General features: G+C 41.3%; 1 protein-coding gene and 2 non-coding genes across 3 annotated transcripts in view; all 3 read right to left on the reverse strand.

The window, feature by feature from the left end:
• Positions 1-11,415, reverse strand: part of SH3TC2 (SH3 domain and tetratricopeptide repeats 2) — a 62,235-nt gene extending 50,820 nt beyond the window's left edge. The window contains exons 1-2 of the mRNA XM_001104761.5: positions 11,311-11,415; positions 452-550 (exon numbers count right to left, since the gene is read on the reverse strand). Of these exons, the coding sequence (XP_001104761.4) occupies positions 452-550; positions 11,311-11,362 (151 nt within the window). The 5' untranslated portion in view covers positions 11,363-11,415. The remainder of the gene's footprint in view (positions 1-451; positions 551-11,310) is intronic.
• On the reverse strand, positions 5,861-5,963 carry LOC114679061 (U6 spliceosomal RNA). The gene has a single exon (XR_003730750.1). It is a non-coding gene; the product is annotated as a U6 spliceosomal RNA (small nuclear RNA).
• Positions 10,657-10,753, reverse strand: MIR584 (microRNA mir-584). The gene has a single exon (NR_032629.1). It is a non-coding gene; the product is annotated as a microRNA mir-584 (primary transcript).
• Positions 11,416-14,561: the final 3,146 nt, after the last annotated feature.

Consider the following 14,561-nt stretch of genomic DNA (forward strand, 5'->3'; position numbering starts at 1 on the left):
GATCCTCCCATCTCAGCCTACCAAAGTGCTGGGATTACAGGCAAGAGCCACCGCTTGCTGCCCATGTGTTTATTCATCAAAGATTTTCTGAGCAGCAACAATGTATGAACAACTCTTTGAGGTACCATGTTGAATATAAATATTTTAATTACCCCTATCTCTCAACACCTTCAAATCTTAAGTTATGGTATACTTTCTTTAACAAAGCAAATAAGTATGGAGCTCCTAATAAGTGCCAGATTGTGAAGAGCTTTGAGTGACAGCTTGAGAAAGTTAAAATTAATTTTGTAGGCAATGGAGTGCAACAGAAGATTTGTGAGCAAGCAAATAGCATAGTCAAAATCTTTTCATCAAAAGAGAAAGAGGGAGGGGCTCTTTAGATGGGAGAGATAAAGAGGTTACTGCAATACTCAGCATGGAAGAATAGGGCTTGTCTTTGGGATTTGGATACCTGGATTCATGTTCTGTGGTAGAAAACATTTTTCCTTGTATTCAGATGAGGCTATACACTCACTCGATATAGTTGGATCCCTGGAAGGAGTTTCTTTACCTGTAGAAGATGAAATAAAAGGTCATCTTAAGAGTGTAAGGAAGTTGGAAGCAAGTTATAAGCAAGGCTGCAGTTTTTGTCAAGTGACAACTTTTTTCCACGATTAGTGGCATGGAAGAATTCTAATTGTTATCACCATTGCCTTGTAATTATCTAAGCTATTATCAAAGAACTGTCACACATGCCATCTCAATCCAGCATCAACCTGGGTATGCCCATCTTATTGAAAAGCAGATCCCTATTCACATATCAAACTAGGTCTCATGGCTTAGAACACTGAAGGTGCTCAACATACATTGAGCCTACACAAGTCATCACAGATCTGACTACAGCAAGGCTTAAGGTTCAATAGGGGCAGATAATGGAAGGGCTGGAGTGGAGACAGACATTGGCATCATTAGGGAGACAATTGGGGTGTGGTTGTAATGACCCTGACATGTATAATTGTCCCCAACTGTCCTTCTGTCTGACCATTAAATAGGGTCCTGTCAGGACTCTCTTTCTTCCCAACTCTCTGAAAAGTACTGTCTTCACAATGGTAGAAGTGGAGTAAAAAGAAGAAGAAAGAAGATCAAGACACAGGCTAGGGCTGGGGAGGAGGAAACTTTGATGGCAGCGAGTTGAAAAGAAAGAAGATGGTGTGCCTATAAAGCATAATGAAGTAGACACAGAGGGAAATGTCAAAAACATTGCTGTAGAGCATGGGTCTCCTTTATGGCATCCCCAAAATACAACAAGGAAACTCAAGTCCTTCACACATTAATTTTAGTTGTTGGATTCTGTCCTTTTTTTCCATAAACCTGTTCAAGAACTGTACTATGGAGTCAGAATGTGATAAGTATTACCTGGTCCTGAAAAGCAGAGTTAGAGAACCTTGGCTCAACCACTATTTGTGAGTCACTCATTGAATTTGCTTGTAAAATTGTGCATCAGAGCCAAAGAGGCCTACCAAGTTTTGCATACTGGATCTGTGCTTCTAATGATACAGCTCAAGAATGCAACAGGGGTGGAGCAGTCACACTCACTTCTGGTTAATGTTGAACCTAAATTCTCATATTGCTGCTAATAGTCTGTGTCTCCATTCTGTGAATATGGAGGGGGATTTTGACACCCAAGTTGAGGACCTTCCATTTCTTCACAGTGGGAGCAGTTAGCACTGTTTTGGGTGATGTACATGAAGAATGAAGTGGATTTCAGCTGGAATAGGCAGAAGCAGGGGCCTGTCAGCTCTTCATCCAGTAAATCTTGTTAGCTGTTCAGTGCTGAAAGCTAAGCAGCTCAGCTGGAAACCTGGCAGCAATGAGCTACAGTCGAACAGGATCATTTTTCAGTTCTGCCCCGAGGAAGCAAAAGCAACTGCAGCAAAAAGGCACTGGCTTGGGAATAACGAGAAATGAGAATGAGCACAAATCAAATCTTCCCATACATGAGTTCAATGACCCTGGGCAAGACACTTCACCTGTCCACTCTGTGAGTTTTTACTTTCCCCACTTACAAATGAAGGATTGATCTAAATTAGTGCTTTTGAACCCCAGCTGCCTATTTGAATCATCTAGGTTGCCTTTTAAAAATATTGCTTCATCCCAGCTAAAAAAAAAAAATTAAAACAATTGGACTCATGAAGAAAAAGAGTAGAATGATGGTTACCAGAGGCAGGGAAGGGTGTGTGTGTTGGGGGAAAGTAGGGAAGTTAGTGGGTACGAAAATGCAGTTAGATAGAATAAATAAGATCGAATGTTCGATAACACAACAGGGTGACTATAGTCAACAATAATTTATTGTACATTTGAAAATAACTAAAGGAGTATAATTGGATTGTTTGTAACAAAAAGAAAGGATAAATATTTGAGGCGATGTGAATTACCCTGATGTGATTATTACCCATTGTATACACCTATATCAAAATATCTCATGTATTCCATAAATATATACACCTAATATGTACCCACAAAAATTAAAAAGAATAAAAGAATAAAAAGAAAAAATATTCCTTCATCCCTAGAGATTCAGATTTTTGTAGTCCATAGTACAGCCATAGATCTTTTTTTTAATAATAAGTTCTTCAAATGATTCTAATTTGAGCCAGTGTTGAGAACCATATGTCTAGATTGGTGCTTCTGAAACTTTCTCGTACCTATGAATCACCTATGGATATTGATAAAATGCTGATTCTGCTTCAGTATTTGAAAGCTGAGGTTCTGCATTTCTGATGTTTTCACAGGTGATACTCCTCCTGCTGCTCCCAGGACCACACTTGGAGTGGCAGCCTGCTTTCCTGGGACAGAGTTTGACCATAGACTACAGCAAACCCACAAACATCTTCTTTATTTTTTTCTGGCCCACACAGTGAATTTTTAATTTGAACTGCTTGACATCATTTAGAAATTGAAATGTTCCACATAACCCAGATGCTTGGGTTTGTTTCGAAACGTGGAAGATTTGTAGCCCAGGAGTCTCATTGTCATATGGCAACAGTCAGCTGGGGCTGAGTGGTTGCTGTCGCGCTACAGGACATTTGTTCTCCAGCCACCATGGTCCCCACCCTATTCCATCGCTCATTTACACCCAGCCCTGGCAAGTTTGCGAGTGTGTCCCTGCTGTAGAGTTCTCCGAGAAAATACAATAACCCGACAATGAGGGCTTGTGAGGTGAGCCCACCTTGAAGAAGGGAAGTCAAGGATGGGGACCCTGGCTTGGGGAAAGGGTGCATAGCTTTTTAAGGATTTGTGAGGCTTAGAGCAGAAAATTGCAAGGTTTTGCAAAATGTGATATGTGAACTGTCTGTATCAGAATTTTTTAGATAATTGTTTTTAAAAAGATGTCTATGCAAAAAAACTTATAGAAAATATAGAAGAATATCTGCATGACTTGATGTTGCCAGTGGTTTCCTAAACAGTATGGAAAAAATGCTACCCTCAAAAGGAATAATGGATAAATAGTAATACATTAAAATTAGAAACTTCTATTAATCAAAAGATGCAATTAAGAGACTGAAAAGCAAGTGACAGAGTACAAGAAATATTGATTATACATAAGTATAGTCATCAAATAATTCAAACATAGAATATATAAGGAATGCCAAAAATCTGTGAGAAATAGGCAGCCAGCCCACCAGAAAAATGGGCAAAAGGCATGAATAAACTTTTCACCAAAGACAATATCCAAACAGCCAATAAATACATGAAAATTTGTTTCACCTCATCAGGGAAATGAAAAGTAAAACCACAGTGGAACACAACTACACAGACTGGCTAAAATGAAAAAGACAGATAAAGCCAAATGTTTGTGAGGATATAGAGCAACTAGGATACCTAGAATATACTGCAACTAGAATATACTGCAAGTGTGAAAATAAACGGAAGTTCTATCTTTGGAAAACTGACAGTGTCAATTCAAGCTGAAAATATGCATGCACTAAGACCAAAGACAACCACTAAAATATTCAGAACAGCACTATTTATAAGAACCCAAACTTGGCCACAATTCAAATGTCAATTTACAGTAGAATGAACAAGTAAATGATGTATATATAATATACAATTAAACCTTAATCCAGCAAATCGGGCACAGTGGCACATGCCTACAATCTCAGCTATTTGGGAGGATGAAGCTAGAGGATCATTTCAGCCCAGGAGTTCAGGTCCGGCCTGGACAACATAGCAAGCCCCATCCCCCAAAAATTAAATAAATAAATAAATCCAATACAACAATGAGAATGAATGAATTACAACTGTATAAAACAATATCGATGAGTATATTCACTTGTGAAAAGTCACCACGCTGTACACATGATTTCATGCACAATTCTGTATAAATGGTAAAATTTTTTTAATCCTCTTAAAGCCTTTACTGACCTCAACATTCTTTTTCTTTTTTAACTTTTATTTTAGGTTTTGGGGTACATGTGAAGGTTTGGTTCCTAGGTAAACTTATATCATGGAGGTTTGTTATACAGATTATTTCATCAACCAGGTATGAAGCTCAGTACCCAATAGTTATCTTTTCTGCTTCTCTCCCTCCTCCCAACCTCCACCTTCAAGTAGATCCCAGTGTCTGTTGTTTTCCTCTTTGTGTTTATAAGTTCTTATCATTTAGCTTCCACTTATAAGAGAGAACACGTGGCATTTGGTTTTCTGTTCCTGCATTAGTTTGCTAAGAATAACAGCCTCCGCTCCATCTATGTCTCACAAAAGACATGCTCTCATTCTTTTTTATGGCTTCATAGTATTCTATGATGTATATGTGTTAATGGTACATTTTTATGAAAAGTTGAATTTTAAAATATTCCTGGAGCCCCTCTCTACCTACTCTACCTTGAAATATCTAGGAGTAGAGTCCCAAAGTGTGGTTTTTAATTAGCACTTTGGGTATTTCTGATGTCTTCTAGAGCATGAGAATGCTCAAACCAATTCACCAGAGGTCTCAGAACCCATGAGCCAGAAGGGCACCTCTCTGAGAAACAATGAGGAAGCTGGAAAATTAGAATGCATTCTGTAATACGAAAAACAGCTAATAGTTACACATGGATTGTCTGTTTACAGAATTCTGTTACACATGGTATTATATTTCAACATGAAGAAGTTTGAAAACTTGATCTGGGCCTGGAAAAAGAACCAGAGATGATTCAAGGCAACAAAAAACTGTCATATAGAATAAATTACCTTAGGAAAAAAAGTATGACTTTTATAACTGAAAGAAAATAAACTAAAAGGTCTATAGTAGTTATCGCTGAGTCATTTTAACAATCTTTTTGATACTTTCATCTACTTTCCAAATATTCTAATTTTTCTTTTTTATAGGCACATTAAAATATTATTTAACTGAAATATTAATTTTTTGAAAAATAAAAGTTTTATATATTAAAGATGATAAACAACACAATCTGCTAACAATACAGGCTGCTGATTAATAATTGTTTTAATATTAATATTTTAATCTACTATTTCAATTCCAACTTTGTCAATTGACCCGGTAATGTCAGTAATATCCTTCTTACCATCTTTTCTTCTTCAGTATAGAACGCAGTCTAGGGTCAAGTATTACATTTAGTTGTCAAATGTCTTTAGCCTCCTTTCATTGGGAACATTTCCATATGTTTTTTTATGACTTTTTTTTTCTCTGATGACATTGACATTTTTGAATGATAAAGTCCCTCCTCCACCCTTCTTTTAGTTTTTCTTCAACTTTTATTTTAAGTTCAGGGGTACATGTGCAGGTTTGTTATATAGGTAAACACGTGCCATGGTGATTTGCTGCACAGATCATCCCATCACCTAGGTATTCAGCTCAGCATCCATTCATTATCTATTCAAAAATATGGAACACTTCACAAATTTGCATGTCATCCTTGCACAGGGGCCATGCTAATCTTCTCTGTATCTTTCTGATTTTAGCATACATGCTGCCAAAGAAAGCTCTCTGTTTTTCAAATATTCTGTAATCAGCATGCATTTGTTTTCTAACACTGAAGGCAGGTAGAGAAGTGGCTAAGAACAAGTGGCAATCAGACAGTCCTGGACTCAAACCCTGGCTTCTTCATTAATCATGTGACCCATGTGAACCCAGTCCATGTAGTCTATGTGGAGCTGACTCTCTCCCTAGCTCCAAAAGTGAGCACGTAATTCAGGCATAATCCAACTGGGTTATGCAGTGCCATGGCCACATGGTCAAAATTAAGCCAGTGAGAATTAGTTCTAGGACCCTCATCAGCACACTTAGCAAAGATATTTCTTTTCACTGCACTAGAAGCTATGAATATGACAGCCTGGAGCTGTGGTGCCCACCACAAGGAGAAAGCCTGCCTGACATTGAGTCCAACCCATAAAAACAGAGCTTAGGAAAGATAGCTTTCTGATAACATCATCTGAACACCTTGATTTAGCAATATCTGAAGAAAAAAAAACCTAGACTTTGAATTATTAATCAATAAATTGCTTTTGATATAAGCTAGTTTTATTTTTATTATTATTGATCAGAAAAAAGTTACTAACCCTCAGTTCAGAAAAACATTGAGATTTATTTGTAAACTGCCAAACTGGTTTCCAAAGAGGCTGTAATATTTTGTATTCCCACTAGCAATGTGTGAGAGTTCTAGTTGCTCCACATCCTCACTAACAATTGATGTTATCAGTCTTTTTAATTTGGGCCATTCTAAGTATGTAGGCCATTTTATCTGATTGTTTCAATGTGCATTTCCCTTGTGACTTATGATGTTAATCACTTTTTCACATGCTTATTAGTCATCCACATATTTTTTATATTGAAGTGTCCATTCCAACATTTTACAATTGTTATTGCGTTATTTATCTTATCACTACTGAGTTGTAAGAGACTTTTTTTTAATATTCTTGTTCTGATATTACTCCCCAGTTGACGGCTTGCTTTTTATGTTCTTGGCAGATGTATATAAGTGGGAGGAAAGCAGGATAGGGTGGGAATGAGCTTTGTACACACATGGGATGGTAGAAGCCATCCGGCGCATGCTGGGGAGGTGGGTAGTTGTGGGACTAAAATGGATAAGTATGGTAGGGTCAAGATGGGGAGCACTTTAAGGCAGGCAGGGGTGTTTAGAATGGATACAGTAAGCAATGGAGAGATGTGAAATGTTCTTGAGCATGGCAATGGTATAACAAAAGTGAAAATTCTACTTGGGTAACATGGGAAGGATAAGGAGAGAAAAGCACAATAGGCAGGGAGCCAGCTGAAGAGGTGCTGTGAAAATCTAGGGAGGTGAGTGTGAGAATGTGCGCTGTGGCCCTGGCAATGAGAAGTGAGGGCATAGAGTGAATGAGGCTATATTTTAAAATAAGAAAAGAGAAGGCATCTTGACATATTGAATATGAGGGATAAAGATGGGGAAGAGGCAAGAATTGCAGAAACTGAGTGAAGGAGGGGATTTAAAAGATTACCTAGTTCCACTCCCAATTTTACTGTTGAGAAATGAAAGGCCCAGAGAGGAGTCGTGATTTTACTGAGATCACACAGCAAGTTAGCAAGAGAGCCAGAGGCCATCCAAATCAATGGGTAGGGACCTTGCCATTCTCACTACATTAACCTGACCTCAGAACTCTAAAGTCTCGGGCCTCTGATCACGGAAACATCTCACAACTTGCTGAAAATGAGAATTCACCTTCATTTCTCCTCTCTCAGCCTCTCTGTGCTCCTACCCACCCACCACCATGCTCAACTTTAAAAAGAAGACTAAACAGTAAACATTTCTCTGCATGTTTTTTTTTCCTGTACCCACATTTTTTTTTTCTTTTCTGACTTAACAAACCTACCATCAGCAGTTTTTATGATGTAAACCACTTTCTCCTTGTTGGGATGAGTAGATGTTAGAAGTACAGCTACATCTACCCACATGAATATATCTTAGATTATAATGTTTAGCAAAAAAAAAAAAAAAAAGATGCATCATGATATCATTTTGTTTAACTTTTAAAGTCTATAAAACAATTCTTCGGAATGATTGTGAGCTCATGAATATGTAGTGAAAGCACATAACCATTGAATTCATGAAAGTTATTAACTATGTGGAGAGAGAAGGGGAATGAGATTGGAAAGAGATATCCAGGGGCTGCTAAGTATGTTTGTGATGTTTTATTTCTTCAAAAAGTAAGAGAAAGAAAAAGATAAAATTCTGAAGATAACGTGACACAATGCAAAAATTTGTTACAGCTAGATGGTGGGCTAACTATTCTAATATCCTCTATTATCAGTATGTTTTACATGCTTTACAGGGCTTTTAAAATTCGAAAGTGAAGCATCATTTACTATTGTCAGTATTCACCCTTGATCTCTTATTATACTAATGATTCACATCTATCAAAAAGGTTAAAAGGAAAGTTACAAGCACCAGTGATCAACAGAGGTGAATGTATCTCTTCCACATCTTCTGTTTAAGGGCATAAATCTGCCAAATTTCTTCAAACAGGCATTGAAAATAAGGGAGAAGTGCTAGAAGCTTTTCGATCAACAAACTTTGACATGGCTTTCTCTGTGATCCAAAGTGAGCAACTGTAGCTTATTAAACAATGGCAAGAAACAACTTATAGATAGGGTGGGGAAGTCAGAGATGATAGCAATGGATCAGAACCTATCCTCTCACCATGTGCAGTCCCCCGAATTAGGGGACTTATGTGAGCAATTGAGAGCCATCCCAGGGAACAGATGCTGCAGGCAGAGTCCACACGTAAGAATGCAGGTGCCTGGAGTAGTCAGAGTCAATGTTCATTATTGCGTCACTCCACGCAAACCAGTCTGGCAGCTGTCCAGTGCTCAGTGCTATCAAGAGCCTTCTCCTTTCCTGTGTCCATGAGCCCTGAGGACTCACTGTTTTGGTGTCTGCTGTTAGCTCCCACTTAAACAGACACAAGGCAGAAGCACCCCAGGAAACATGAGCACAGACTTCTCCAGGCCAGGATGGAATTAGCAGAAACTGATGTAAGAATGGTCCATATTAACTAACAATAAAACAGCCTGTAGTTACCGAACGGTTATCAAAAGCCAGACCCTGTGCTAAGTCCGTGAGAGGAATTATTCAATTTAATCCTCACAAAAGTTCCATAGGATAAGTACCACCATTAGATACAGTTTACAGCCAGGAAAACTGAGGTTCAAAAAACATGAGGGACTTGCCAAGGTCACACAACAATTAAGTTGCTCCAGGATGGGTCTCATACTTTGTCCCTTTTCTCTAAGATAAATAGGGGAATCTGGAATGGGAATATCCAGATCAACTGGACTTGGACCTACAACACCCACATCAACCTCGCTAGGGAAAGGCCCTGACACATACAGGGAATAATATGGGGGAATGGCATGAAAAGTCTCGAGGGAGATACATAGCAGGCTCACTCTTGGTGAAAAGGTGAATCCGAGGTGCCAGCCAGTAATCAATGGCAAAAAGAAGGTGAAAGAATAAAGTAATTGAATGATAGTGTTATTATGATTTTGACTTTTTTCAATATTGTTTTTTGTTTGTTTGTTTGTTTTGAGCTGTGTAACTCTGTTCTACAGGAAATCTTTGGCTGAAGGACAAATGTCAACTAGAAGCAGAGCTGCTCTAGGTAAGGATGAGGGAACATGAGCAGAGCTCTCTGAGACACCTCTACACAGCAGTTTACAACCCTAAAATTGTATAGATGACCAAATGGAGGCCCAGAGAGAGAGCGAGAGATACTAGCCATCAAAATGCAATTAACAATGGTTAATTTTATTGTGCTCAACTAACTGTGCACCAGGCTGTTTCACTATTTCACATGTAGACTTAATCTCCACCACAGCTCTATGAAGAAGGCATTATCATGTCATAAAAGCTACAGATAAGGAAAACTGAAACACAGAGGAATTAAATAAGTTGTCAGGGCAAGTAAAAGAACCAAGATCAAATCCAGACACTTCGGCCTCAAAGACCAAGTGAGTAGCTAAGATGACACCTGCCTAACCAGAGCTAGAGGAAGTCAGGTCTAGACCCCAATCTCCGACTTCCAGACCAGCGGTCCTGCACGTCTCCCTCCATGCTGTTTCTGCTCTCATGGGGCACGACGACAATAGGACTTAGTGGGAGGGAATGAAAAGTGTTTACATCTGAGAAATCTGGAGAAGCAAAATTGTTCATAGATTAAGTCATGCCTTTCGTGCCAAGGGCATCATTTGGGGTTTGTTTGCTTATAGTTTTAGGTCCACGGGTTGCCTTTTTCTGGGAGACACTCCCTGCTATAGGTGCCAAGGTGCCTAGATGAAGACTTCAAGCAGAGGAAGCAGAATATGGTTGTTTTGGGTTCACTTCAATGACCTCGAGTGCCTTCTACAAGCCCAGGTCATAAGACTATAGAAGAAAGTTGTTTGTCAGAAAGTAGAAAGCCCTCAGCTAGGGGATGCTCCTTAGCTCCTTCTCTCAGGAACCATGGTGGAGCCCCAGGAAGACACACAGTTCTAACAAGGGTTAGGAATGATTCCTTGGAGCAAGGTTCCCCTATCTCCCAAGCAAGCCTCCCCCCACCAATCTACCCCCACATTTCCCCAAAGCCACCACTCATCCTGATAAACACCACACAAGAGAACACAGTGCCCTACCTTCATTCTCCTCTGAAAAAAAGAAGAAGGTTGCTTCAGGGAAACCAACCAGCCTGGTTGGCCTGGAACTGACATATCCCAGCAAATTCCTCAGTCCCAGGCAAACCATAATGGCTGGTCACCCTAAGTCACTCTCCCACGACTTGACAATTTTTTAGAGCAACAACTCTCCATTTCCTCAACTTGATGCCCACACTCACACACACACTCACACACAAATCACACTGTAATAGGTGGAGGCAGGAAACTGCCTGTTTTTCTCCAGTAACAGCAACCCTGACAAAAATAGGCTTGAATGACTAAGGCCAAGTTTATGACCACCTATAGGCCACAGAGGAACTCACTGCCTGAACTTTCTTCCTGTCCTGGGGGATCTCGGGAAGAAAGGAAGGAAGGGCTTAGTCACACCCTGGGAGTGGCAGCCAGGAGCAGTGCTGCTCAGCTTCTGACAGAGCGAACTCAAAGCCTCTTTCTTCAGGAAAAAAATAGATGCTTCCAGGCTTTACTCCCTTTTTACAGGGCCAGCATGACAAACACCCAGGGAGGAAGGAGAGGCAGCCAGAAAGCACAACCATCTCCCCATCTTTGGGAGAAAAGTTTCCCCAACCCAGCAGGTCCCTGAGCCTCCACTGGACCATCCACTTTGGCCAAGCCACAGGCCAAGGGCCCCCTGGGAAACTCACCTGGGCCCCGGGTCAGACTCCGCTCCCTGGGGATGCAGAAGCAGCCACCCATGTGTATACCATCCTACCCCGGCCGAGGCCCTTGAGAACACCGGCCAGAAGAGTGCTGCAAGGGACAGCCTCCCAACGGTGTCCCTCCTCCCGCCTCCTCCCTGGCACACGAGGGACCGAGGCCTGCTCAATGCACAATGCAGCCTTTGATATCCCGGCTACAGCAGGAGGCCCAGGGAGGGTGGGAGGGGCAGCCTAGCCCAGCCTGCAGGCCCACAGCTCTTGCACTGTCAGGCCTGGAGAACAGGGCTCCTCCCTGCCTCTCAGCAGATCGCCTCATGCCTATCAGCCTGCAGCACATTCCTCGCATTCTAGGATTGAGATACACAGTTTGGTTCTTGTGGGGGCAGCCAGGGCGGGGGAGGAGGGCAGAGAACATCCCAGAGATCAAGACTGCTGTTGGCTTTCTCCCTCCCTGACTGACTTGGCCCACACTGACTGGCCTGCCACCCCTTTACAGTGATCTCCACCCAGTCTCTCTCTGCAAAGGCCTCCCTTGGCTCTCTGATAAAGTTGGAGCTGTGGGTGCAGCATTTCACTTCGACCTAGCAGCATCAATGAGCCAGCTCCTCACTGGTGTGCAGGAAAAGAATCCAGGAGATCACCTGATGAAGCCCAGCGTTTTACAGGTGAGGGGATGGAGAACCAAATACATTAAAGGATGGGGAGAGGTTGGTCAATAGGTACAAGGTAAGAGTTACATAGGAGGAGTAAGTTCTAGTGTTTTATTGCACAGTAGGGGAACTATAATAATGTATCATATATTTCAACATAGAAGAGAGGATTTTGAATGTTCTCACCACAAAAAAAAAAAAATGATGTTTGAGATGCTGGATACGCTAATTACCTTGATCTGATCATTACACAATATATACATACATTGAAACATCATATTCTAGCCTATAAATGTGTAGAATTATTATACGTCAATTAAAAATAAAACAAAAAAAAATACAACAAGACTACAGGTATGCATGCAAAACTGGTCCCACCAGACTAACCTCTTTCCCATTTCAGATAGGCAGTGGAGCAGAGGAATCCAGTTGATACTGTGGCTAAATTTCAGAAAACCTCCCATGAGATCTTGCAAAGGACATGGAGAAAATATGGCTGAATGCCAGCAAGGCTGGACGGAAGCATGACTACTCTAACAACCAAGCTCAAAGAGCACTGCTCATCCAATGTTTCCTTCATGCCTAGAGCAAAGTGGTGAGAGGACCCTAGTGAAAGGCCCAAAGAATAGGAGGTGTGAGCCGAGAGAAGGTGGAGTCCTGCCGGGCCTGTGTTGCAGGCTCTTTGGAGGCTGAACTTGAGGTCAGTATCACCAACATTTTAAGGAGGGCAGCGTCCCAATCAAGTTTATATTCTGAGAGGAGCAGTTGAGTGACCAGGTGAAGAATGGCCTAGGGGTCAGTCCCACCAGAGGTCAGGAGTATCCACCTCACACACCAGCCCAGCCCGAGAGGACAGGGTCTTGAGCCTGTCTCTGAAGCGCCACTGTCGTCTTCATGCTTACTCATCCTGAGACACAGTTTCCGAATGTTTACTGTTGGCCAGGCTCTCACTGTACGTTATTCTATTCAAATCCCGTAACAGCCCCATAATGTAGGCATCATTTCTACTTTGTAAGTGAGGAAACAGATAAAGAGGAGTGTATAACTTGTCCAACTCCTTCCCTTCTCCCACCATTTATGAATGTCAGAGTCAAGACTGAGCCAGGTCTAGTTGATTCCACAGCCCAGAAGGATCACGTTTCTGATACATGGGATACATTGTGGGTTCTCCCATGACTGCTAGGACACACAATGAGAAAGACCCAGGAAGGAGTGAAATCTCTGGAGCCAGCTAACCATTTACGCAAGGACCCTGGGCTTTGATATGCCCAGGTATGCAGATATGCAGCAATTGTAACATCCAGCAAAGAGATGAGAGCTGGGGCGGGGAGTAGAGTGCAGGAGGGATGGGGTCTCTGATCACATTGCCACCGGGCAGGATGTTTTCTCTGTGCAGGTCTATTTAAAGTATCTACTTCCCATGCAGTTTCTCATGTGTTTCCCTTACCGAAGCACAGTGTTTTTGAGTATGAATTAGAATGTTTTCTTGGGCCCACAATGAAAGGACAAGAGTTTCTTTAGAAAACAATAACTTAAAACTGGGATGTGCATGAAAATCAGACAGTGACGAGAAGTCCCATGCTCTAACTTACACATGCTGACAGATGAGTAGACTTATCATTGCTCCTTGGCTGGTCTGCACACCACTCTTACACAGGTACAACAACAATCAGACTATAAATGATCAAAACCAACTACTGAAAGGATCCCAGGCCATCTGTCAGAGATAACACCCTAGGCAGTTGGCTGAGACACACATTTTGGCAGGTCTTAAATGAATAGTCCATTCTGGATGAAGTCATGGCTTCCCTTAAGATGCAAGAAACTAGTGCTGTTCTGCTCCTGGGTAGCCTGATGAATTGATTAGAGCAAAGAAATTTCCAGCAGGAGCAAAGGCCCTGAAGTAGCAACTTGCTTAGCATGTTAAAGGAAGTGTGGCTGAAGGCTAGTGAGGCAGGCGAGGGCACAGAGATGAAGTCAGAGAAAGCAGCAGGAGACCAAACAGTGTAGGGCCTTAGAGGTCATCTAAGGACTTCAGCTTTTACTCTGAATGAGGTAAAAGCCAATGGAGGACACTAAAAAGAAGAGTAACATGCATGACCTCTGGTTGTAAAGGCTCAGCCTGGCTTACAGGCTATAGATGGAACTCCAGATATGCAGCAATTGTAACATCCAGCAGAGAGATGATAATGGATTGAACCAAAGTGCTACTGGTAGAGGTGATGAAAAGAGTTTAGGTATTAGACATATTTTGAAATAAGGGTGTATTAGTCAAGGTACTCCGGAGAAACAGGACCAATAAAAGTTGATAAAGATAAAGAAAGAGGAAAAAAAATTAACTAATCGGCTCCTGTGAGGGTTGGCAAATCTGAAATCCATAGGGCAGGCTAACGGGCTGGAGACTCAAGTAAGACTTGCTATTGCAGACTTTAGACCAAATTCCACAGAGCAGCAGACTAGAATAGAAGCTCACACAAATTTTCCATGTTGCAGTCAAGAATTCTTGAGAAGAATTTCTTCTTTTTCAGGAAACTTCAGTCTTTGGTCTTAAGGCCTTCAACTGATTGGAAGGCCCCCAATCAGTTG

This window comes from Macaca mulatta, chromosome 6, assembly GCF_049350105.2.
Source record: "Macaca mulatta isolate MMU2019108-1 chromosome 6, T2T-MMU8v2.0, whole genome shotgun sequence".
NCBI classification, from domain to species: Eukaryota; Metazoa; Chordata; class Mammalia; order Primates; family Cercopithecidae; genus Macaca; species Macaca mulatta.